This window comes from Acanthaster planci, linkage group LG01, assembly GCF_054643075.1.
Source record: "Acanthaster planci isolate LZ-2023a linkage group LG01, COTS_SCS, whole genome shotgun sequence".
Taxonomy (NCBI): Eukaryota; Metazoa; Echinodermata; class Asteroidea; order Valvatida; family Acanthasteridae; genus Acanthaster; species Acanthaster planci.
This window is the reverse complement of record NC_141777.1, coordinates 9,180,301-9,205,328: the sequence shown is the minus strand read 5'-3', so window position 1 is coordinate 9,205,328 and position 25,028 is coordinate 9,180,301. Positions and strand designations below refer to the sequence as shown.

The following is a 25,028-nucleotide window of genomic DNA, read 5'->3' as shown; positions in this document are numbered from 1 at the left end:
TTGTTTGACGCATATTGGATTAAAAGCATGATTCCACTACTGAACTAGGCTTTCAATGTCATTTTTTTAAAAAAAGTCATATTTCAGAATTTGGAAGTAATTTTGTGACTACTTGCTCATCACCATGTTTGATTATTACAGAAAAATTGTTCAGTTTGATAATCACTTAATGTTGTGCCAGCATGCTGACTATCTTCACATTTTATGAAGTGAAACTCTGTTCGCACATCGAACATTTTCCGGCAAGTTACCTTTTTAAGTGAATGGTACTCTCTTCATAAAAGCTCATCTTGCCTGGCAAAAAAAAACAGCCGACTGAAAGCTGTTCATCCCGGAGCATTTTGGCGTTTAATTTCACCCTTTTGTATGTGTACTTATAAAATGTATTTCACGCTGTCCCCTCGGCAGCACCGGGACCAATCGACCCTCCCATGGCAACCATCGTGGATGCCTACAACATGCTGGTCACCTGGGAACAGCCCGAGGAACCCAACGGCGTCATCACCACGATCAGACTGTACCAGAACAACCAGCTGAGAGAGATTGTGAGTGGACGGGTCAGGCATTGGTGGTGGAGATTGCTTGTGGTCCTTTTATTTTGCAGATGCAGAGGTTGCCAGTAAAGTCACCGATGATAACTTGCCGAAAGTAGTGACCATAAAAATATCAAGCCCGACCTTTTGGTGTCATCAAGTTGTATTATCTACTTTGTTCAGTGTTCATGCGATGTCGTTTTTGCTAACTCATTTTTGCTTTGACACAGAGAGCAATGAAGTCATGTCTGAAAAAAAGGAATGTTTGATTCAGTCCTTCACATGTCAATCCACAGTTTGCAAAAAACAAGCATACTCGTCAAACTGATATTTAAATAAGCTTGACAATTTTGGACCAAATGATAGTTAAATACATTGAAAAGTGACCTAAATATTTAAACCTCTGCTGCCCTGTACTAAAATGGACTTGTTTATCATTGCAGTCATTTTTTTGTTTGGGTTCCTAACAAATGATTCAAAAGCGACGTGACTTTAATTAAGCTGCGTCTAGGCCTACAACAATTATTTCCAAACACTATCTGTCTTCATTCTTTAGCTCCCAGGCAATGCAACCCAGTTCCTTGCCGATGGATTGACACCCTACACCAATTATAATTTCCATGTCGAGATGTGCAACAGTGCGGGATGCACCAGCAGTCTGCACTCACAAACCTACAGGACACCTCAAGCAGGTGAGTGCGTGCCCTCCGTTTGAAGCCCAGAAAGTTTCAGACGGTCAAAGCATGGGTGAAGTAGGGTCAAGGAATTGGTGGCGAGAAGTCAAAGCATTTGTGATTACCTGTTAGCGTTTTTATTTCAAGTGCATGCCTGCACCCAAACCCCCCCTTTTAAAGTTAGGCATTTATATAACACAGGTCACACTGCAGAGTTCCTTAACCTTCACAGCAGAAATTGAGTAGTTTTTGTGTCACAGACCACATACAAGTGTGACATTTCTTTTCAATTCTCTCCTTAACACAGTTCCCTCTGGACTGGCAGCACCTACCTTACGCTCTGAGACGCCAACCTCTGTCCTGATAACCTGGTCCACCCCAGATGCCCCCAGCGGGGTCTTGACCAGCTACCAGATCCAGCGTCGGGTCCGGGGTTCTGCCGCCGTCACCACGGTGGTCTCCATAGGGCCGGCGAGCCCCCTGGTCTACCTGGACCAGTCGCCGGCCGTCACGCCTTACACCGTCTTTGAGTACCGGATCCGCGTCAGTAACGGCGTCGGGACATCTTCAAGTCCCTGGCAGACTGTCACCACACTCTCCGCTGGTAAGGATGCTCCAGCTCCATCGGTCATTGGGAGTTGGTACACACAAACAAATTGGATAGAAATTGTAAGATGTGAGCAGAAGACCACAGTGGATAAGTTGGAATTGTTACTTGTTTACTGATTTTGACACACAGCTCCAGGGGGAGTAAACGCACCCACTGTAACCATCCTCAATCACGAGTCAGCACTGGTCACGTGGCAGCCACCGGTGCACAGCAACGGTGACCTCATCAGCTACACCATCCGGATGCCACAGCCCCGCGTGTACATTGGGGACACCAATACCACCAGCAGAGTGGTCAGCGGTCTGGTGCCCTACACCAACTACATGGGTTAGTACTCTTCGGCCGCACTTCAGTTCAGTATTTTGGGTTATGAAGCTAAGTGCAAGCAAGTACTGAGATTCGGCCAGGGAACACAAGGTTTGTTCCAGCCTACACTGCAGGCCAATTTCTTACTGGACTTAAGTGACTGGCTGTATAAAAGATCTGACATACCGTGAGCAAACAAGGATCCAGGACCCAATTCCTCTTGAGAGCCAAAACAATTTTTAGGGCCAAAAAAAAAAAATTTCTTGTAAACTTTAAATGCCTTTTGGAGGGATGAGACTTAGTTTTCGGGGCTTTTGAAATGTGTTTGGGAAAGAGAAATATGAAGGGAATTGGAAAAACCTGACAGAGCCGAATCACCTTTCATTTTTTCTTTCAAAAACACAAGAAGTATTTGGCGCGTTGTTTGGGGGTCCGTGGCCTTTGTTGGCTCCCTTGGATCTGCAATAACAAGGAGTCAGGTTTACGTAACAGGAACTTAACAGGAACCCAAGATAAGCCTTATGGCTTACCATGCCTTGAATCACACACAAGTCTTATCATTACATTAGTGTTACATAAACATGAGTTTGGCGACACAAGAAACCTTTCAGCCAATTAGTCGTTTGCCAATTCACACAACAGTGACCATCGAGGTGTGCACCATCGGTGGCTGTACTGAGAGCAGTGCCACACCCGCCCAGACTGACCCTTACATCCCCGAGGGCCAGGCTCCCCCTAGAGGTGATGCCATCACTCAGACCTACATCTCGGTCAGCTGGGGTCCCCCCACTGGTCCCAACGGGCCCAACATCAGGTACGAGCTGCACCGGATGAAGATCAGGCAACCACTGCAGTCAGGTAACTATGACACTACAAAGCATTCAACATTTTAAGAATGCAGTGAAGATGTGTCAGACATAGTTTATTTGATTTCCATACTGATGCTGTTTTGATATGAAGATAAACCGATCAAAAGGAAGAATTCAAAGGAAGCATTTGACTTTAACCCCTTTGACGACGGGAATTTCTTTCCGAAAGTCGACTCCAAGAGTTCCAGCCTCGCTTGGCCACAAAGGCCACCTGCCAAACCGCAAATTCTCGGTTTGTGGCCCTGTGTGCTCTGCACGTTTTGAATTACACAGTGAAAAGGCTGATTGTTCGGTGGCATGCGGCTCTACTCATGCTTCCACATTCTCGTTGCCTCTTTTCAAAGTGGGGACTATTGTGAAGCTGGTGATTATGATGCAAATTTGGTCTTTTTATTTCTGGGCTACACACAAAGGCCAATCACCATATATACAAGAGCGAGGGCCGAGAATAATAGCTGAAAAGCGGGCTGAGGATCTCAATTTTTACAGTGGCTCTAGCCGTGTCCCGGCGCGAAGGGGTTAAAGAATGCAATGACATTGTGGACACCTGAAATATCTGGCTTGTTTTTTTACTCATACTTTGTACTCATGCTGTTTTGAGTAGAGTCATGCCAATTACAAGACTTTCACAAGCTATTACACAAATGAAATTACAGAGACAAACAATACCAAAGGGGTTCAAATACTTTTGTTACAAGTTTGCACGGCGGCCTTTTAGCTATGATCCTGCTTCAAAAAATTTGAACCGGGCTTTTAGAGGTATTCTGAGAAGTGACGGGAAAAGTACTTACAGAAGTGGCAAGAAAACAGATAAAACCTTCCATTGGTTTAACAGAGCATTCAGAAGGATTTGACAAACCAGAAGTTCTATTACGACTGTCCCAGGGATTGCTTGATAGCACAACTTGTAAATGAAAAATTAGAATGGACCAAAAAGTTGCTAAATCTTGCTGTCTAAAGTCAAATTTCTGTATCCCTACCTGGCTCCTGTAAGAAAGCACACACGTATAACGAGACTGTTCAGCATTACTTCAAAGTACTGGAATGATTTTCTGAAGTCACTTCTTTCTTTGTAACTGCCTTTAGGGACCCCTACCGGCATTGGCTTTTGGCAGCTCATTTACAGTGGAACGCAAAACTTCTACGCCGATCTGGGACTGACGACTTACACCACCTACCAGTATCGGGTCACTGTCTCCAATGACGTGGGCTCTTTGACTTCTAACTCCAGTGGGGAGGTCACCACGCTGGCCGGTCGGCCATCTCTCGGTGCTACGCTTTCAGCCGTGGCTCTCGATCATGTGACTGTGTCCCTGACATGGACGACACCTAGTAAGTTTGAGAGTTTGCGGAAAACCTAAGTCGTTTTTTAACAAGCGTACAAGCAAAGTGTTTTGGAAATAAGATTCAAGATAAACAAAATCCCTGGTAAAAATTGTTGTCAGTAAATAAGAAAACGATGTGATTGCCCATGAGTCATATTAACCCTAACACTCCTCAATCCTTCACCTGTTGGAGGACTGAGGAGTGTTAGGGTTAAGTTCACCCTTGTCTGTAGCAAACTCTAGGGTTCAAAGTCACGTGTCAGTATTGAAGTTTGTAGATTTTGTGTGCGAGTATGCCCTCAGCTGCATGGCCAGTTCAACTGCCTTTCCCTCATGAGTCAACATAGGCTACCTCAGTGGGTTTTTTCTACCCGGAATGTTATGCAAATTTATCAGAGTCTGATCCCAAGTTGTACAATTTGTGGACAGGTTCGGAATGGAGAGTGTTTCCAATTGCTTTGAATTTGATGTCTCAGTTTTTGTTTGAAAGGGGACACCAGACAATTCCTAGACAAAGTTTGAATTCTGCTAAAAGGAAGGTTCCTGCAAAATCCTTCAACTTGATAACTCAATCATGTCCAAAGTACAGTATCCATATTTATTCTGTAGTTAGGGGACCACACATGGGTTGTACGACAGGATTTGGATGTCCCAAACCTTTGGGAAAAAAATCCAAAGTCTTGAGCCAAACTTTGTTCATTGAAATCTTGTGAGCAAACTTTTCTGGCCAAGGTACCCAAAGTTGCTTTGACAATCACAGCATTTCAATTCGTTGCTTGTTTCCCCCAAGCCCTGCAAGAGTTGAAGGGAAGCGTCGTCAACTATTTCGTTGAGTATGGTGCCAGCTCCACCCCGGGGGTTCGAACCCTAGCCACCTACCTGCCAGGCACGAATAATGCCACCGTGGGACTGCTCATGCCCAACACGCTGTACGAGTTCAAAGTGATCATCTTCAATGGTGCTTACAATGTTTCCAGTAATTTGGCCTATGCAGAAACCCAGGATGGAGGTAAAGTTTTCATTTGATTTTTAGTATAATAATAATTATAATGGGTATTTATGAAGCACACATATCCACATTCACTTATGCTCACGGTACCACATAAGCGTTACCCCTGCTCACTGGGCTTATAAAATGCCCCAAACTCTATCTCAGGTCCCTGGGGAGTGCACAACTCTATGCCGTTATTTCAGACACAAACAGCAAACGTAACACGCATCTCTGCCCTCATAGGTACTCATTTATATACCTAGGTAGAGAGAGGCAAATGGGAGAACGGTAACTCGCCGAAGGTAACATCAAATTAGAAGCAAGATTTCAACGCTCGGAGCCTATGATTGGGAGATACAAATCCTCACCACTTGGCCGTACGCCTCTAATCAGAAGCAGGATTTCAATGCTCTGAGCCTATGATTGGGAGATACAAATCCTCACCACTTGGCCGTACGCCTCTAATGTCTGTCAGCTGGCGGCTACTCAGTTTTTGATACATTCTCCACAGACGGGAGAAGATCTCAGTAAATAACGGTCAAATCCTCACCACTTGGCCGCACGCCTCTGATTTTTGTCAGCTGGCGGCTACTCAGTTCTTGATACATTCTCCACAGACGGGGGAAGATCTCAGTAAATAACGGTCAGCTGACATCCCATCAACAGCAATACAATGAACTGCACATTCATGCCGTTTTTTCCATCACCCTTTTCAGTGTGTAAATTACCACATTTAAATTCTGGGAAATGAATGGAGAATATCTCCAATGGTTACTATTTTGATGTGTCAGTATTTGTGGAATCGTAACGGCCATAGCTGGTCAACAGAATCCCACATTAGAGTGCAACAAAGGGCATTGTTAGTGTGTAAGTAGAATAAATACTCTTTCCTGACACCAGCGAATAGTCATTTTAACCTTTGCCCAGTTCTGTCTCATTTTGCCAGATCGCTTCGCATGTAGTGTGATTTCATTTTAAAATGCCATATAACCTTTAAATCTACAGCACCTGAAGGTTTTGCCATTCCAACCATCACTATCCTGAGTCCCTCAGCCCTACGAGTCTCCTGGCAGTCTCCAGCCCAGCCCAACGGAGACATACTCAGGTACAAAGTCTATCGGGACGACACGGAGGTAGCCATGCTGCCAGCCACCACCTTCTCTCACATCCTGTCCGACCTACGGCCCTACACCATCTACAAGATACAGGTGAGCTGGTTGACTCATTCATCTAACTGGTTACTAAGGTCCAAGAGATGCCGCGAGGGGAGACCTTGGTCGGTCAGGGAAATCCTCACAATTCTCTTTCCGCTGTCATGTGTAGCAAGGTGGAGAGGTTGTGTCCAGTCCAAATTTTCAGATTGTCCATACTTTCCTTTGTGTTTGTGGGCATCGCAAGGGGTTTGCTGCCCCCCAAAAAAGAACCAAATTGCAAAAATAAAAAGGAAAAGCAAGAGGAAAACGTGGAAGTAATGATAGAAGAGATGACGAGCAATACATTAACTAGTTTGCTTGAAAAAACACAAAAATTCCCCCCCTTCTGTTAATGGTTTTTCAGTTTATTGCTGATGAACACCTACCTGGCCCTCCCCCCTTCCAGAAATTCTGTCGTCCTCCAGGAAGAATCCTGGCGAGGCCCATGTCGGTGACATGGATTGATAACTGTACTTCAAAGTTGTCTCTAAAAAGTTGATTAACTGTTCTTACAAGTGTGACGCAAAATCTTAGACATCCACAAATGTTTGCTATGGTTTTGGTGTTTTTTTCTACTGGTCAAGTTTCGGTACGGACATTTTAAAAACAAAGCACATCAAATGGGAAACTAGAAAATGGATTGTCTGGTGCTTAAAGTTGATTTTTTCAAATCCTGGTGGTTGTGGTAATTGATGAAAGAGATAAAAATTGCTCATGTATGACTTTTTGAGATTGAAAGAAACTCAAATTATGTTTGCTTTCCAATCTACTCACCAAGCTCAATCATTCAAAAACGATCAAGTTTCGTCACTCAAGACACATACCTGCTTCTCCCGAAATATGTAATGCCCAGCCCGACTGATAAACAGAAGCTGTCCATCGTGTACCGCAAATCACAAACCGCATATTTCCTTCACCAGGTTGAAGTCTGCACCGTGTACGACTGCCTACTCAGTAACGCCACCTTGACCACCACCCAGGAGGCTCCCCCGACGGGTATGACTCCTGCTAACCTGAGGGTTCTGGGCTCGTCCGTCATTGACGTCAGCTGGGCAAGCCCAGCTCAGCCCAACGGCATCATCCTGCAGTATGAGGTGTACCGTAGGGCCTACAAGCCCTGTGACGAAGAGTAAGTCAGGACCTTTCCATCTGCACCCTTGGAGAGTCATGCATCGGAATGCAAAAAAACAGACTGATGTTACAAAAGAAAGAAATGCCCCCTCCATCCCCCGACCGCCAGGGCTGCGACTCTTCCCAGGACAGTCCTAGCATCATCCATTGGCTGCCTTGGTTATGTTGCTGACCCAAAGGCTTTGCTTTTGGCTGTATTTACAGGTCAAGCCCAGTTACAGGATTAGACACCTGCTTCTATTTGGAGTGCAGTATCACAGAGAGCGTCTGTGGTGGTCAGTGCTACTCCGGCAATCAGGTATCATGCAGAACTGTTATTTTATCTTTGTCAGTCTGGTGATATGTAATCCAGTCCAGTAAATTTTATGAGGTAATGGCCAGTGGTCCAGTTGTCTTTTTTTCCACAAAATTCAACACTTGATGTAAGTTTTTCCTTGCCTTTGAGAACAGATTTGGATAGTGTGTGGGTATGAGTACACACTACAAAATAGTTGAATGATTGATAATGGTCTTGGATTGCTGAATGCATACATTGGCTTTGTGCGGTTGCTAAGGACATATTTTTGTCATAGAGGCCATAGTAATCAGTGCCAACATAACGAGAGAGGGTAAAACTGGCACAGGTTTGGTCCAGTTGTTTTGACATAAAACTTTAAATTTCTGCGTTTGACCACAGGTCTGCTGTGCAGGGAGTCTCCACAATCAGCGACCCGCCTACGAGTGCTGCGGCACCAACTACCTCCCGGCCCGCGCCTCGTCCACGGACGTGTGCTGCGGCGGCCAGTTCCACTCTTACCAGGCCAACAGCCAGTGCTGCAGGGGCCAGTACGTCAGCGTGCCGGCCGGCCACATCTGCTGCTCGGACCCGAACGAGAACAGGGTGGTGGTGGGGGCAGGTGACGCCTGCTGCAGGGGAATACCCTACGACACCTCAGGACCACAGATATGCTGTGCAGGTAACATAGATTTTAGATATTGCTTTGGAGGATGCCCATCGCAGCTGTGTACTCTAAAGATCTTAATCCAGGGTGCCCTGCTATCCAAAAATGTGAAGTTCCTCGAAGTTTGATGAGTTCTTAACATGGTATCTTTTACCTTTTTTGGGCACGTTCGCCCCGAAGTTTGTGCCTGAAAGAGGTCACATGATGACACTTTTCTTGGTGATTAGAGGAAGCTTTGGGTTGATTCAGTCAGCAACAGACCTCAATTGGACTGGTTTATTTGGTCCTCGCCCAGTGTAATGTCAACTCACACATGTGCTGGACTTGATTGAGCTAGTGTGCTTTGTATTCAAATGGAATTGACTGACTTATCATTAGAAGAATAAAGCTAAGTTCCAATATGAAGTAATTTGTCATTCTCAAGAGGAACATGCATAGAAATGATTCCAGCTTTTGCCCCTTTAGGTTCTTTCTATGACAAGACGCAAGGACTGTGCTGCCAGATGACTTTTGTACTCTTTACCGGTAACATTTTTTTGAGTGTGATGACGTCTCTTTTTCTTGCTGAATTAGTTCATCTGTTTTGTCACTCGGCCTACCTTTATTCTGTATCGGTGGTTGGTTGTTGGTGTGGTTTTCAAAAGCACCTGTAGCAGACTGTACAAATGTCCTTGCCAATCAGTTGATTGTTACCGTTGTACCAGGAGATGGGGTTAACAGGGCTTAAATTTTGAGTTTGTGGTGATAGTACTTCAGTTCGTCTTTGTAAAAGGTGAATTTGTGAAAGACACTCAAAACTGAAAACTAAAGATAACATTTCAGAAACTCAAAACGGGTCCTGCTGGATGAAGTGTCATTATTATGCCTTGCTCTGGCAAAATTCTTCCATGGTCTGTGGAAATATGACAGATGGTTATACAGTCATATTAACAGGGGACAAGGGACAAACGGTTCAAACAGAGTGATGCTTCATTCCTTGGCGTGGAGTCCTTGTCTGTTGTTAAGAGTAGTATCTGTTCGCTTTTGTTTGCACTTGGCTGCTGTTTTCAGAGCACCCGTCTATTCTTTTCCAATGCATATTCTTTTGTATTTCTTACTGATTTATTCAATTTATTTATGCACTGTTATCCTAACAAACATTGAAGTCATTTGCCTCTGAATTCAACATCTCTTGTATTCCTGTGCCTACTTTTCTATGATTTCCCTTTTTTTTTCCTTCACTGCTTCAGCTGTCCAGTTTGCTGTGCTGGAATTTCTCAGATGATTACCTTCTGCGTCAAATCAGATCGGAATGATTGGGTCCAAAATATTCAAATTAAATAGCGAACTTGTTCGTTGTTATTATGCAGATTTATTGAGAGTATAAAATGGGGATTGGGGTTACCAGCATGGCAGATGGGATGTGTTTGGTATAATTCTTCCTCGGAATCATCTTAAAGCCAGATTGTTCTTCGCAGTTTATAAGTTGATTCCGAGTTCTCTTTGGTGGTGGATTTACATGCAACTTTCATGTCTGTCTTTGTTCAACATTTGCACAAATTCTTTACCCCAATAAGTTCACCCATGAAACTCAGTGTTGTGGTTGAGTACATTACAAATCTTCTTACAAGACCAATCGTAAGTAACAGGGTCAACAATAACATGGGAATGCTTATGTCACAGATTGTATGCATTGCTTGTGATGTGACTTGCAGAGACTGTAATGGACTTAACCACAACACGGATGACAAGCTCAACTATGAAGATGAGAATGTTTTCATCAGTTGTGCCTCCAGTCTCAATGAGTTTCTGTTTATAAAGACTTTTTCTTTTATGGAGGAGTTTTGGACTCACAACTGGGCTTTCAGTCTTGAACAACTTGAAATAAATTCATTCACAAACTCCCCAAGCTGTTTGTACCCATTCAGTGAAGTGGCATTAAAAATTGTTCGTTCAGCTCTAAATCTTGATGTGCATGGACCAGTATTAAAGCCAGGCATCAGTGAATTTGGCTGTCATTAATACTGCCCTCTATGGCTCATGGTCAGAGCCTATAGAAGGAGGTTTTATGGATGTAATTTCATCCCACTGTTAGATCTGTATGAAAAAGAAACTGTTTTCCAGCTTCCAGAATTGTCCACCTATCCTGAAAGGTTGAAGTAGCTGCATTCTAGCCACTCAACCAGCTACCTCTTCAAAACTTGATTACCTCCCTCTATGCAGATACTTTCCAAGATGGCTTCAACAGCCAGTGCTGCGGCACCTCTGTGATCGGCACGGACCAGGTGTGTTGCCAAGAGAATGACCTCACCATGACCTATAACCCCGAACCCAACAAGGTTTGCTGCGGCGTTGATTATGTCGACCCAGCCGTCACACTGTGCTGCTCGTCGGAAACTGGCGTCGTCAAGGTGAATGGAACGAAAGATTATCTTTTACTTGTCATTCTCTGTATGTAGTGAAAGCCCTCGTAGTAATAATTCCGATGAATAGTGGCAAATACTTGTGGAGTACTTGTGAGCATTTGAACTGATGTTGGGTCTTGTGGTTATGTAATGTGAAATTCTTCTGACATTGCTTCTTCCTCTGCCTAGCCAGGGGATTAAAGCAAGACTCCTAACTTTAATTGCATCTCTCCGCACAACAGTACATGAATAAATGAGGAGGGAGTTGGTGAAATAGTTGGCCAGTCGGCCACGTAGTTGACTCTGAAGTCCCACCCAATCAGTCAACGTGAAAACTGTACTTGGACAAGTCATACGCATCTGCCATGCTTGGTGTGCCAACACGTGGCTCGTGTAAAGGGATTTTTGATTGGACTTTGCTCTTGTATCTTTTTCTCAGGTGCATTCTTACCCCACGCCACAAGCCAAGCAGTTGGCCAATGACCAGTGCTGTGGCACCGAGAAGATCAGCCCCTCCCAGGCTTGCTGTAACAGCATGGGCTACAACCCCCTGACGCACGTATGTGCAGACAGGGGCACAAACGTGGAGGGGAACTGCGGTGGGGGCACAGTGTGTCCTATCAGCCAGGCCGCGACTGCCTACTGTAATAAGTGAGTGATGGCGTGAAACTTTACGTCCATCGATTTGATCAGTCAAAGTATTTATTTTTCTGGTTTTTTTTGAGGAGGAGTTGGGAGGGAAAAGAGTTTTTAAAATGTATAAGCTTTTCTCCGGGAAGCTTTTGTTTTAATTTCTTTGGAAAAGAATATTTTTGGGGGTAAATAATGTTTTCGTAAAGATGTCACAGTACATTAGTTTGGTAACTTTTTTGCATTGTGTTAATTGGTTAAATGCTTTGGCTTCTGGATCTTCTTTTTAAAGATAGGAGCATACACGAGTCTACTCACCCGAACTAAAAACTTCAGTTGAATGACCATCCATTTCAAAACTCTCACAGTATTGTAGAGTCTTGCATTCTGAAAGGTTTTAGAGTCATTTGTTACTGTTTGATCAGTTGAAAATATCCGTGTTGTCATTTCAGGTGTGACTTTGACAGGAACACCCGCGCGTGTGCCACAGTTGATGGTCAGTACAGGCCCTCTCCCCCACCCCCCACTGGCACCACCCCTGGGGATGGAGGCCTCTGCATGACTGCCCTGGACAGTGTGGCCGTCACAGGGCCCAACACCTACTCCTATTTGGGTAAGTTCAGTAAATCGTGAAAGCAGTGCAGATGGCTGGAAAGGGCCACCCACAACTGCATTAATTCACAAGAAATGTGAAGTTTTTAAGTGACAACCAATTTTGTGTCCAGAGTTTATGATTAGACCAGTTTTCAGCCTTCCCTGGTGTATATTTGAAAGTGCTGTCAGAGAGCTTGTTGAGAAATTGTCAAGTTTACTTGGTTGGGACCCGAGCCTACGATCTCCTGCTTGCTACTGCAGACACCTTACCACACAGCCACCTAGCTTGTCGGGGTAGGCTGGCCAGGTTGAGTCACATGAGCCCTGCAAGTTAACATTTGAGATGTCATGAAACATTTGCCATTTTTTGGTAAACCTCATTTGATCTGGATGAAAGGAGATCACATGAGGTTTTAATTGGTGAAGTTATGGCCTTGGTACTTACGGGTTGTGAGCCCAGTGCTTCTCCACAGTATTGACAGAAAAACGTTACAAAGTATACACAGATAAGACTGGAACTTGTACATGGGCATTGCCAGGAAGGGGGCGTAGCTCTTTCCAAAGGGGAGGGACGTAGTGCTCAAAAGTAGCAGCCTGACAAACCATTAACAGTGGGTTAATCCGAAGCATTTTAAAGAAACCGGCAATTTGTATCCGCTGGTTTTAATCTTTCCCTTTTGTGTGTTTTAAAGTTTTCTGTGTACCTACGCCCTCTTGTTGACACATGCTGACCCTTTTATGATAATCACAATCGCTTTATTTTCAGATGGTGTCCATTTCATCTAAAACGATGTCTTTACTGCATCTCAATAATGGAATTCTTCTTGATTTACCTACAGATGAAGATCTGTTGCCATACACAACCTATGAGTACGCCATCACGGCTCACAATAGTGTCGGTAGCGCCACCAGCGAGTTCAGCAGCGCTCGGACCAATGAAGATATCCCCAAAGGGGTGGCTCCCCCCGACTGGCGAGTAGGAGTTGGGGTGCTGGATACGATCATTTTGAGCTGGAAGCAGCCAGCTTTCCCAAATGGTAAACAAAACCAATGCTCACAAATTGAGATATTTTTTTTCATTTTGAGAATGTACGTGGGAAAAAAATTAAAGAATGCAACTAGAACAATTTTCAAGATGTATTTTTTTTGCGTTGGGGAGATGTTAATTTATAGAACAGGTTTTTGCCCTTACCCAACGTATTTTAATACATCTTGAAAATAGTTCGCGGTACCCGCTGCTTCACTTGACTCGGACCGGCCAGCCGACCCCAGCGAGCTCGTTGGTCGAGTGGTTAAGACATCTGCACTAGTTGGCAGGAGGTCGTAGGTTCGAGTCTCAACCCGAGTAAGCTTGTGAGGTTTTTTCGCAAGCTCTCGGACAAGCACTGAGCATACAGTGTTTATCAGTGTATACGTTGGGTAAGGGCAAAACCCGTTATATAAATTAACATCTCCCAATGCAAAAATACATCTTGAAAATGATTTGCTGTGATCTTCTTGGCAACCGCATTTTTTTTTTGCAAGATTTCTTCAGTTGATTTGATATTGTCCTGGAAATTGTTTTGTCAATTGATAAGATCCAGACGCGTTGCTTGACTTTTATCTGTGCTGACTCTAAAACCGTCCGCCATTTTATCACAGGTGTCATCACTACCTACATCCTGCGGCGCGATAACATTGAGATCTACCGCGGCCTGGACACGTCGCTGGAAGACAGCCGCGGCATCCAGCCATACCAGCACTATACCTACGTGCTTGGGGCCTGCACCAGTGTCGGATGCGCCAACAGCGAGGCAGTAAGTCACAGACAGCAAGCAATGGTGCACTTGGTTTAGACTATCCCACATCTGATTGGGACTGGTATAGTGGGGTTGGGTGGGGGCAAGCTTTTGGATTTGCATCACAGGATAAAGTCAAGATCTGTTTTGCCAAATAGTTCAATTTTACATTGTGGACTTTGTGGGTTTCCTTGTTTTGATACATGAGAAGTTCAGGTGAAGTTTTATGTGTGAGTTACAAGGGATATGTGCTTGGTAGGCTTTGAACTGATGAGTGATTGCCAAATGTACGCGAATAAGAAACGCCAACGCTGTAGAATAGTAGCATCTTATGTTCTAGACCCCTTCTCTTCGCAACATTTGATACTCTGAGATTTTTAAACGTTAAGATTTTGATAAAAACCTGTACCTCACCAAGGTTCACTGCTCCCCTTTGTTTGACCAGGTGATTACGGCAACCTTACAAGATGCACCAGCTAACCTCTTTGATCCCGCAGTCACCTCACTCGATGCCAACACCATCCAGATCACGTGGCGTGAGCCCGGCAGGCCCAATGGCGTCATTCAAGAATACAGAATAAGAGAGAGCAATGCAGCAGACCCAATCTATGTGGGGGATGCAACCGTTTTTGAGTATGTCCACAGAGGTAAGCATACGCATCCGTGTTTTCAGTCTTTGACACAGAAAGGCTGAAACTGCCAGTATGATTACAGGGGTTTGAATTTTCTCAGCATTTCAGGATTTTCAACCCCAAAATTGTAAGAGACTTCATCCCATGTCATCTGTTAAAATCCTGAAAAGTCAGGTTATTGCTTCATTGTCACAACCGCCTTGCCCAATGGTTTTTGAATTTCTCTTCACCTCTCATTTTTCACCTAAATAAAGCCAGACCCGTGAATTCAAAAGGCTTTCATTATCATCCACGCCATCGACACCAAGTTCATCACTCTAAACATGGGCAATTAGGAATGGAAATGAAATTAGTGTGGCATGTAGCGGGGTGTAGATCTGCTTGACCACTGGGATGATGAATTAAAAGTGACTTTGGTGTTCTTTTCCTTAACCCTCATTTATCCTCTACAGTTGTGAATAGGGGATTAGAGAGAAGACCACCCAAGCTTCTATTAATTCCCCACCATCCCAGTCTACAGACAGATTTGAACCATAATCAAGTCATGAAACTGCATGGTGCGTCTGATATTTTTGTCTCATTCTCTCATTTTTTCTCAGGTTTGCAGCCCTACACAAGTTACCAGTACACCCTGGTTGCATGCACCGCCGCTGGCTGCACGTCTAGCAACCCTGTCAGCATCACCATGCCAGAGGCACCCCCACAAGGTGAGAAAAGGGCCGGCCACATCGCGTGAATGTCGTCTATGTTGTGTGTTTAGAAGTAAAACAGTTGAACAAAGTCGTCAGACATTTTGAAGTTTGAAAACGTGTTTTGGCTTTGTGACTAAAATAACATTTATAAATGGGAGTAAATATGTGTTTGAATGGTCCTCAACATTTGTTCAAGACCGAATCAGGAGAGTTTAGGCTGATCATGTCCGAGCCTTGTTAATAGGCCCTTTGGTAATGCCCGTGCTGCATTGTTCTGTACCCACCAGCATTGAGAGTAAAACTCAAGCGATACTTGAGTAGCCTTTAACTCGAAAGTGGATGGCTTGTTACTTAGGGATGATAGACTTGGCTACAAGTCGTTTTCAATTTGGGGATGATGTGATTGGCATGCGCAGTGTATTTTGACAACTTGTTTTTTCTCACAAATACCACAAAGAAATTGACTCCTTGCCAGTAGTGATCTCTAGGAATAATTAACTGTGATGTTTTGATGGTGAAAACTTTGCATGCCCCAATGATCACGTGTATGTGCAAAAACGTGAAGTTCAGATGTTAGACTTATTTTGGTTTGATTTGCAGGTGTGTCCAGTCCAGTCCATGTTGTTATCAGTGCCACCATGCTGGAGTTGTACTGGTCCCCACCAACCACTCCCAATGGCATCATCACATCCTACCAGCTCTACCGCTTCAACCAACTTGTCTACTCTGGTGGTAACTCTGGTCTGATGTTCACCGACACCAACCTCACCCCCAACACCCGCTATGAGTACACGCTCCGAGCGTCCACATCTGCTGGCGGTACAAACAGCTCTGTCTATGCCTGCCAGACTCCCGAGAGCTCTCCCGAAGGAATCCCGACCCCTAGTCTCACCGTGCTGAGCTCTTCTTCCATCAGGGCTACCTGGCAAGCACCGGTCACCCCCAATGGAGTCATCCGACGCTACGGCGCGGTCATACTCAGTGGTACTCCGGAGCAGAGACCATATTTCAGTGGATTAGCTACATCCCTAGTCATCAGTAACTTGACCCCCTTCAGGCTTTACGACATCCGAGTTGAGGCGTGCAATGACGGTGGGTGTGGACATGGACCCAAGGCATTTGCCCGCACCTTTGAGGCCCCACCCCAGGGGCAGGGACCACCGACGCTAGTCGCAAGTGGAGCCACCGTCGTGGAGGTGTCCTGGGACCCTCCCACGTACCCCAACGGCAACATCACCAGGTACATGGTGCACCGACGGCAATACGGTACCAATCAGCTCTACTTGGTTTACCAAGGCGGGGCATCTCAGACAAGCTTCGTCAATGCGGGAGGTGGACTCTCCCCATTCACTTTGTTTGAGTACAGAGTCACCGTGTACAACTCAGAAGGGATGGACGAGGGCCCCTGGGCCAATGTACGCACCTTGGAGGCCCCTCCACAAGGAGTAGCCCAGCCAGAGCTCGTGGCCATCAGCTCCTATGCCATCCAGGCCAGCTGGGGGTTGACTGCCTTCCCCAACGGACTCATCACAGCCTACAGACTGGAGTACCAGGAGATATCCAACGATCCCACCCTACCCAACCCGGTTGTTCCTGCCGCGACTGTCGAGGGGAGTCTCTTCCAGACCACCTTCTACGGCCTGTCACCATTCACGTCCTACCAGGTGCGCATCGTCGCCATCAATGGGGCTGGTGAGACAGCCGGGCCATGGGGTCAAGTTACAACCCAGGAAGGAGTACCGGCAGAGATTGGGCAGTTCACGGTGGTACAACAGTCGGACGGCCGGTCACTGGTGCTGCGCTGGCCAGAGCCTGGACAACCCAACGGACACATCCGCGAGTACCGCATCTATGAAGATGTTTACCTGATCACGCCCATCTACATCGGACTGACACGGGAGTACTTATTCCGACGCTTGGAGCCGTACACAGAATACGTCGTCGTCTTGGAGGCCTGCACGAGTATCGGTTGTGGGAGGGGGGAGCCACAGAGTGTTGTAACAGCCGAGGTGGCTCCTGAAAATCAAGCTCCGCCCACTCTGGGGGAAGTCACTTCTACATCGGTGCAGCTAATCTGGAGCCCGCCAGTCAGTGCCAATGGTAGAATTTTGCGGTATGACATTGTGCGACGTACAGCAACGTCCAGCAGGCGTAGACGTGACACAGATTCCAGCCTGTTCACTGACACGCGGGTTGTCCACCAGGAGTACAACACCCAAGCCACGCAGTACAACTTCACCGACTTCTCCCTTCAGCCACACAAGCTCTACGAGTATCGCGTCGTGGTGGTGAACTCCATCGGCCAAGCCCAAAGTCCCTGGGTGTCGGTCCGGACTGAACAGGCTCCCCCAGTGGGTCTGTTATCCCCCGTGGTGTCACACGTGGCAAACGACCCCACCACCTTGCAGATCCAGTGGTCCGCACCCTCTCAGGCCAACGGGGTCCTCACAAGGTACTTGCTGAGAAGGAACGAAAGTGCCCCGTTCAGCTTTGAGACACCATTCAGTTTTGAGCACACAGACCAAGGCTTGGTTGCCTACACGGTGTATGCTTACACCATCACAGCATGCACAGATGGGGGCTGCACCGAGAGTGATCCCACATATGTACGGACTCTGGAAACAGCTCCAGGTAATGTAGCCCCTCCAGTGGCTGCCCCTATCAGCTCCTCATCCATCCACGTCAGCTGGACGAGCCCATCTCTAGATGCTGGTGAGATCATACGCTACGAGTTGAAAATAGATGCGGCTGTGACGTACTCTGGTTCCGGTCTGGAGCATACTGCCACGGCACTGATTCCGTATCGGGAGTACTCTTTCACAGTTGCTGCCTGCACGATTGGGGGTTGCACCGAGAGCCTGCCGACACTGAGCAGACCCTTTGAAGCCCCACCTGTTGGTATGAACTCGCCCGTCTTGCGAGCCCTGAGTGCCATTGCCGTCGAGGCATCTTGGACTGAGCCGGACATGCCCAATGGCTTAATCCTTCGTTACGAGCTGCGCAGGGACGGGAAACTGGTGTACGACGGTGCAGCCATGAGGTTCCAGGACTTTGGCGACGGGGGTCGCGGATTGACTCCGGGACAGGAGTACTCTTACGTGGTGACGGCTTTCAACAGCCAGGGGCAAGCCATCAGTGACCCAGCGACCGTCCTGACCTCGTCTTCCTCACCAGCTGGTCTAAACTCTCCTGAGCTCACAGTTCTCACCTCCTCATCGATCCGAGCAACTTGGTTACCCCCGATCTACCCAAATGGAGAGATCCAGAACTACACCCTGTACGTGGAAGGTAACATCATTTACTCCGGGAAGCAGTTCAGCTTTGACGTCCAAAACCTTGATTTCTTCACCGAGTACGAGTTCCGCATTGGGGCCTGCACCTCCACCAGGTGTGCCCTGAGTGACCGCGCCCATGCCCGCACCTTGGAAAATGCCCCCACCAGCCAGCTGGCCCCAACCCTCACGCCCCTCACCGACAACCTGGGCGTGGCCAGCGGTGTGTTGGCCGAGTGGGGCCTACCGCAGAATCCTAATGGCCGGATCCTTGACTACAAGCTGTACCGCCGGCGATTCTACCGGCAGACCAACACCCGCGACGACCCATTGTTGATTTACGAGGGTGCCAACACCAGGTACACGGATGGGGATTCCACGCTGATTCCAGACAAGACATACGAGTACATGGTGACCTCCAGGAACTCGGTGGGAGAGACGTCAAGCTCTTGGGCAGTGGTTAGAATGCTGGAAGCTCCCCCAGATGTGAGTCAACAATCCAACTTGAATAGACCTAATTCACAGGGGAGCCATTTTTGATCATGTTCCCAGAATCTCTGCTATTTACTGTAATCTGTAAAATGGAGTGGTGGCAGACTGTTTTGGGGTCCATGCCTTGCTTACTTTTTTTTTTTAAATGTGGTTAATACATTTTGATAGAATTAATCACAAATATCATATTAGTCATCAGCATAAATTGCATTAATTTACAGCAAACTTTTATTCATTGCTTTCATTTTATTCTCAGGTTCCCAAAATAAACAAAATTTACCTCACTAATAATTCAGTAAGGCTGACTTGTGAAAATGCCAATTTCATCAACTAGCTCTGAATATCCATTGAAATGCCTTCTCATAAACTGATTTCACTAACTCTTCAATCCATGGCAAGTCAGTTTATTAGCCAAGATAATCAGGTATCAAAGGCTTGTGGCGCTGTTCAAAGTGACTAAGACTTACAGTATCTGAAAGAAGGAGCACTCTTCATGTTGGCTTTTTAGACGGCAGTTACTTGACTGCTAAAAAAATGAAGACTAGACCACATATCCCTCAAGCAACACCCCTGATTGTATGACTCTTTAATATTTGGCTGTTTTCCTCTTTGTAGGGCTTACAACCACCCCAGTTAACGGATGTTGGAGCCACCAGCCTGACTGTCAACATTCTTGCTCCCAGTCAGCCCAATGGCGATATCTTGAGTTACACCATCATCAGGAATGGAACAGAGGTGTGAAACTTATGTGGTTATCAGAGGAAGCTTTTAATCATCAAGAATCAAAAGTGTGTTCTGCTCAGGAATTTTTGGAGGTTTATACTGGAAAGCTGCTATTTATAATCAAACTAGCCAGAGCATTTGTTGGTAACTTTAACAACATTTTTTTTAAAATTCCATGAATGTTCCTTTGCTTGGGAATTGTCTTATTCTTAGTTTATACTTTTACACTAGCATTTTCGTGGAAGGTTCAGACGGCCCTGTCTGAAACTCTCCAGTTCTCTTTCTTCGAATGATCTCTGACAGCTCTGTACAAACTTTCCTCACCAACCAATAGTGGTACAAGGAAATAAACTAAGAATATAAAAGCATTTTATATTTGAACACTGCAGAATGTCAAAGGCATCATTGAGCATGAGTTGTTTTAACCATTTACCCAATCGTAACGATCAGTGATTAATTTCAGAGGGCCTGATGTTCTGATCTTTCACAGAATGATTCTTCTAGGATCAAAACGTCAAGCCCTCCAACTTTTTCAATTTGCCTGCAGCAGCTTGCAGCAGTTTTCGAATTTTACCTAACTGGCACTTTTCACTTCCCCTCCCTCCCTCCCTCAACAGCTGATCATCACCACACTGACCAGCTATCCCGACGGCCAGCTCCAGCCCTACACCGTCTATGCCTACTCAGTCAAGGCCTGCACGGCTGGGGGATGCACCACCAGTGAGCAGGCCACCATACAGACCAGCCAGGCCTTGCCCAGTGGCCTTGCCCCACCCACGGTCAGTGAAGTGGGCACGACGTGGGCGCACGTGGGTTGGGCGCTGCCCGCCGAGACCAACGGGATCATTGTAAGGTCAGTGTCGGGATAGGGTCGCGTCAGTTTCTTGCATTTGTCTGTAGTTTTTACTGCCACAGAGGTGCCGTCGGATCTCCTTTCCGATCCCATTAAAAGGATTGACTGAAATAAAGGATTGCTTGGCTTAGTGCGTGAACAAGAGAGGGCCTGCTTTTACCCAGCAATGGCATCCTGTTGGCTGCATGGAGAATGCATGACAGATTTCTGTCGAATGTACAGTCTTTGCAACAGCGCAGCGTAGGAGGCACTCATTCGAAACAGTCCTTACCCTTAATGAGGGCTTACCTCTACACAGGGCCAATCAAAGGATTTCAGTGGGATTTGTGATAAGTGGTGTCCTGAAAATTCCAAATAGTCACAAAGAGATTTGACACTTAGCCCTTGAGCAATCAAAAAGAGTCAAGAGAGTCAACTCGTTGGTCTTTGAATTAGCCAATAATCCCATCTTTGAAAAGTTGTAACGTTGCAGTGGCAGTGATTTGTAAGGAGAATTTGAATTCCTCTTTCCAAATCCACAAATGATTTACAGAAACATACTGTGTATGTTCGGCTGTCATTTGTAGGAAGCTTTTCTTAAAAAAAATGTGTTGTTAATAATCAGCGGTGTGCATGTATTTATTTATGGATTAGAATTCTTGAAGTCTTCCCACTTTTACTTGGCTTAGGTTTGACTGATTTCATCCTGTGCTGTAATTGCATTGTTCCATGCTGGATTTTTAAACCTTACTGATTGAAAGAAGTATTTATGAAAAATGCAGATACGAGCTTCACATGAGGGCGTCGTGCCCACCTACTAGTCAGCCCTTCACCCAGCCCTGCACAGAAGCAGGGTACCAGACCCTAGACAAGGCCCTGCTGCTATCTCACAATGCCACAGGGCTGCAGCCCTACACCAACTATGAGTTCATGGTGAAGGCGTACAACACGGAGGGACCGGTGCAGTCGCTGCCGACCGTGCAGGCTACCCTCGGCGCAGGTATGTTGGATTGATGGATACGATGAGTTTCATGCGAATGGTTCCTGCAGTACCTAGTTGTGAAACAAGGCTTATGTGACATTCTCAAGTTAAAGGATTGTTCTCATCAATTATTTATTTACTGCTTCCAACTGTAAAAGAACGGAGACGTGATAAATGTCATTAATAGGATGTCTCAGGAAAATGAAGAATGAGCTAGTGCCCGAAATCGAAAGTTGGGGGCGCTAGTCTAATTTGAATATGAGTGACAATTGTCAGTTAAAGACAGATAAGGTTGTACCAAAATAAACGGGGGTGTCTGTGTTTTATAACCGACACACTTGTAACAATGTCAGCAAAGACTAGAATTTTCCTGGATTTTTTTCCCCTTTGTTGGGGTTGCAGCTCCAGAATACATTCCTGAAATCAAGCCAGCCATCTTGACCAATGCCACCAGCATGCTGATTAGCGTCAGCTGGGTGGATAGCTTCCGACTCAACAGCATGCTGACAGAGTACCAGCTGACGGAGAATGGGGACGTGGTGTACAGCGGCACTGCCACTGGTGTCAAGCGACCGCTCAAAGCACAGAGTATGTACATCACCGCTGCTAACTCAACGGCAGAAAATGTTTGCTCAGCAAAATCTGGTTACCAGCTGAAATACCATGGGATGCAGGTCACCAGCAGCTGGTTCTCTGCTGAAGTTTGTTTACCATGTACACCTGCATAGCAGTATTTGCCATCGAACAGATTCACGTATTTGGACCGGCTTGCTCAGCTAGTTGTTTAATGTGATTACGTGAGCCAACAACACATTGGACAGTTCCCGCTTACTTTAACTGGCTTTCTTGTCAAAGCTGCTTCTTAGTAGGATTTTCCCAGTAGTTCCAACAATTCTCAGCAAACAGCTTTAAATCACCTGCCCAGATTAATGGGAAGGGTTTGGGGTGTCTGCGTCCACAAAGTCTACAGTCACTTTCATTCACACCTATGCTTGCTTGTGCTAAGGGGTTTATAACAGACCAACAATGGTATTTTGCAAACTGGTATTGTTTCTGAGACTTTGCTATGGATTTTTCCCTACCACAGAATACGAGTGGACGGTAATGTGTAGGACCACCGTAGGATCTGTGTCCTACCCAACCATTATCTATCAACCTCCAGGTAGGTAGTAAAACAAGGGTCTGGGTTTTGAAGAAATGTCAGATGAGGGCTGAATCTTACAGAGTGAATCTCCAAATACTGTATCAATTGTCTCCCCCCGCCAACTTTTTTCCAAAACCTAAACGAGAATGCATACCTTACATATTCATTTGTTAAAAAACTGTCTTAAGTAACCAAAAATTGTCTCAGATCACACCACAAAACACCTATACTCCAAAAGTTTGGGCTCCGGACCCCAGGCCGCTCATGGCTTCATGCTTCGTGCTAGCATTGGTTCTGATCAGGGCTATGTCCCCCCCCCACTTTCAAAACGGATTGACGTCCTTTTCTGATGCTAAAATTTCATCAAAAAACACCTCAGCCCACCAAAAAAAAAAAGCCAGCTGTTGAGCTTTCCCCATCCCTTATTTCCTGTCAGATTCCCCTGGCGCGACCCAAGAGCCCCTGGTGGCATGGTACACCTCGCCCTGGTTCATCGCTCTCATAGTCCTGGTAGGCGTGGTCATCCTCTTCATCCTGATTGGGGTCCTTCTGAGCCGGACGGGCCCACTCAAGCCCTATGAGAGGGAGCGCCGGCCCCTGCCCCCACGGCAGAGGCGCGGCAACTTCACCTTCAACACCTGCGGCAAGTTCTCGGAGACGGAGAGCATCCTGGTGAGTGGAAGCTTCTGTCCTTAAGCAAGCCAGTTTACCCACATGCACCACTCAGCATTATCATACGGGAAACTGCAGTGAACTAGTATTCCATCCCTGCCAAATCAGAAATATTCTTTATCATTTTATAGCAAGTAAATGAAGGATAAAACCCTGCACAGTTGGGTAATTTTGATCCTAGGATAATTTAGGTATTATATCCCATCCAACTTGCTGTGCAGAGCGAAGCATGTTGGGCACATGCACAAACCTGTCAAAAGTGAAAAATTTAGTATGCCTTCGGGCAGCTATTTGCATATCAGGATTTATATTCCATACCAGTGAGTCATCAAAACTACCTGCAAACCAAGCAAAACATATGTGCATATGTGTTGCAACTGAATTTGGGCACCGTTTTTGAATGCATCATGAGCATAGCCAAATGCTGGCACATTGTCCGCGCTTGCTGCTCTTGGGTGTGGCATTCGTGACCCATTATTCAAAACTTAAACATCTAATCTTACGTTTCACGAATACACATAAATTCAAAATATCTGTGCTTGGGATGGTTTCAAAGAATCACGCTTGGAAAATGAGCAGTTGGCATTCTTGTAAATTTATCTAGCTCAACGGGACCATTCCAAAGTTGAATAAGCTTCAATGCAGGTAACATATTGTAATACATATTCAGTAACTGCGTTTAAAGACCGATTGTCGGTTTCACTGTTCTTGAATTTTCTTTCAAACTCAATAAGTATCTGCATACACTGATTTGGCCCTGGGTTTAATTTAAGATCTCCCCTCATCCCACGGCATTTAATCAGTTTCATCATCTCTCTTGCTTAGGACCCCATCCCACAGGCCATCAGCCGCTCGGCCAGCATGCACAGTCTGCGCAATGCCTACACCAACCCCACCTTCCTGGACCCCGGTACCCAACCGGCCAGCTACAGCCGTGGCACCACCCCGGAGAAGCTCAAGCAGCTGGACGACTCGGTGTGGGACAGCCGGGTCCTGCTGCCCAAGCCTGACAGTGGCATGGTTAGTATGACCGATGTAAGTACCCCCCCTTCATCTTGGCATTGACAGGTTTGGTTGGAGTGCTCATCGAGGGTGGCATTTCTCTTTCTAGCCGTCTCTATCCTGTCCCTTTTTCTGTGGGTTATAATGGATGAGCTTCCTGTAGCCGCCTTCAACTTGTATCTCCTCTCTGGCACTTTGCTAGACCTGGCATTCAGTCTTTTCAAGCATGGAGTCTTGTATAGCTCCTGTAATTATGCTTTGACCAAGAGAGGGCGCTTTGCCACCCACTCCCTCTTTCCAGCTGATACACTACTTGACTTGTATGCAGTCAGTTGCATGTGGTACAGTGACGGCATGATGAATTTTCCTTGGAATGTACACAAACCTGGGAGCCTTTTGCGCGGGCATTGTGCATGTGTGCAGTGGTGTCCAGGTTGTTGCCTTGTCAATGTCTTTGCCACTGGTGAAGGGGGGTACTTGTCTGTCTAACATTTCTCTTCTTTGCATTATACCTCTTCCCACTTGTTGTCCCTTATGATTTTTTCCAGCACTGAACTAGTAACAAGTGTAGAATTTTTTAAGGCCTGTCCATTCTGTAGTTCCTTTGTGCCAATTAACGAGAGCCG

General features: G+C 46.0%; 1 protein-coding gene across 1 annotated transcript in view; it reads left to right on the top strand.

Moving 5' to 3' along the window:
- LOC147800307 (usherin-like) overlaps nt 1–25,028 on the top strand; it is a 54,930-nt gene that overhangs the window by 27,348 nt on the left and 2,554 nt on the right. Inside the window, exons 30-56 of the mRNA XM_087142524.1 lie at nt 409–545; nt 1,090–1,225; nt 1,515–1,811; nt 1,947–2,144; nt 2,766–2,981; nt 4,079–4,324; nt 5,108–5,326; nt 6,314–6,516; nt 7,422–7,630; nt 7,837–7,930; nt 8,309–8,588; nt 9,039–9,098; nt 10,776–10,963; nt 11,397–11,608; nt 12,040–12,200; nt 13,021–13,218; nt 13,823–13,977; nt 14,405–14,606; nt 15,191–15,298; nt 15,884–19,041; nt 19,663–19,782; nt 20,388–20,623; nt 21,385–21,602; nt 21,987–22,172; nt 22,672–22,746; nt 23,165–23,400; nt 24,226–24,435. Of these exons, the coding sequence (XP_086998650.1) occupies nt 409–545; nt 1,090–1,225; nt 1,515–1,811; nt 1,947–2,144; nt 2,766–2,981; nt 4,079–4,324; nt 5,108–5,326; nt 6,314–6,516; nt 7,422–7,630; nt 7,837–7,930; nt 8,309–8,588; nt 9,039–9,098; nt 10,776–10,963; nt 11,397–11,608; nt 12,040–12,200; nt 13,021–13,218; nt 13,823–13,977; nt 14,405–14,606; nt 15,191–15,298; nt 15,884–19,041; nt 19,663–19,782; nt 20,388–20,623; nt 21,385–21,602; nt 21,987–22,172; nt 22,672–22,746; nt 23,165–23,400; nt 24,226–24,435 (7,958 nt within the window). The remainder of the gene's footprint in view (nt 1–408; nt 546–1,089; nt 1,226–1,514; nt 1,812–1,946; nt 2,145–2,765; nt 2,982–4,078; nt 4,325–5,107; nt 5,327–6,313; nt 6,517–7,421; nt 7,631–7,836; nt 7,931–8,308; nt 8,589–9,038; nt 9,099–10,775; nt 10,964–11,396; nt 11,609–12,039; nt 12,201–13,020; nt 13,219–13,822; nt 13,978–14,404; nt 14,607–15,190; nt 15,299–15,883; nt 19,042–19,662; nt 19,783–20,387; nt 20,624–21,384; nt 21,603–21,986; nt 22,173–22,671; nt 22,747–23,164; nt 23,401–24,225; nt 24,436–25,028) is intronic.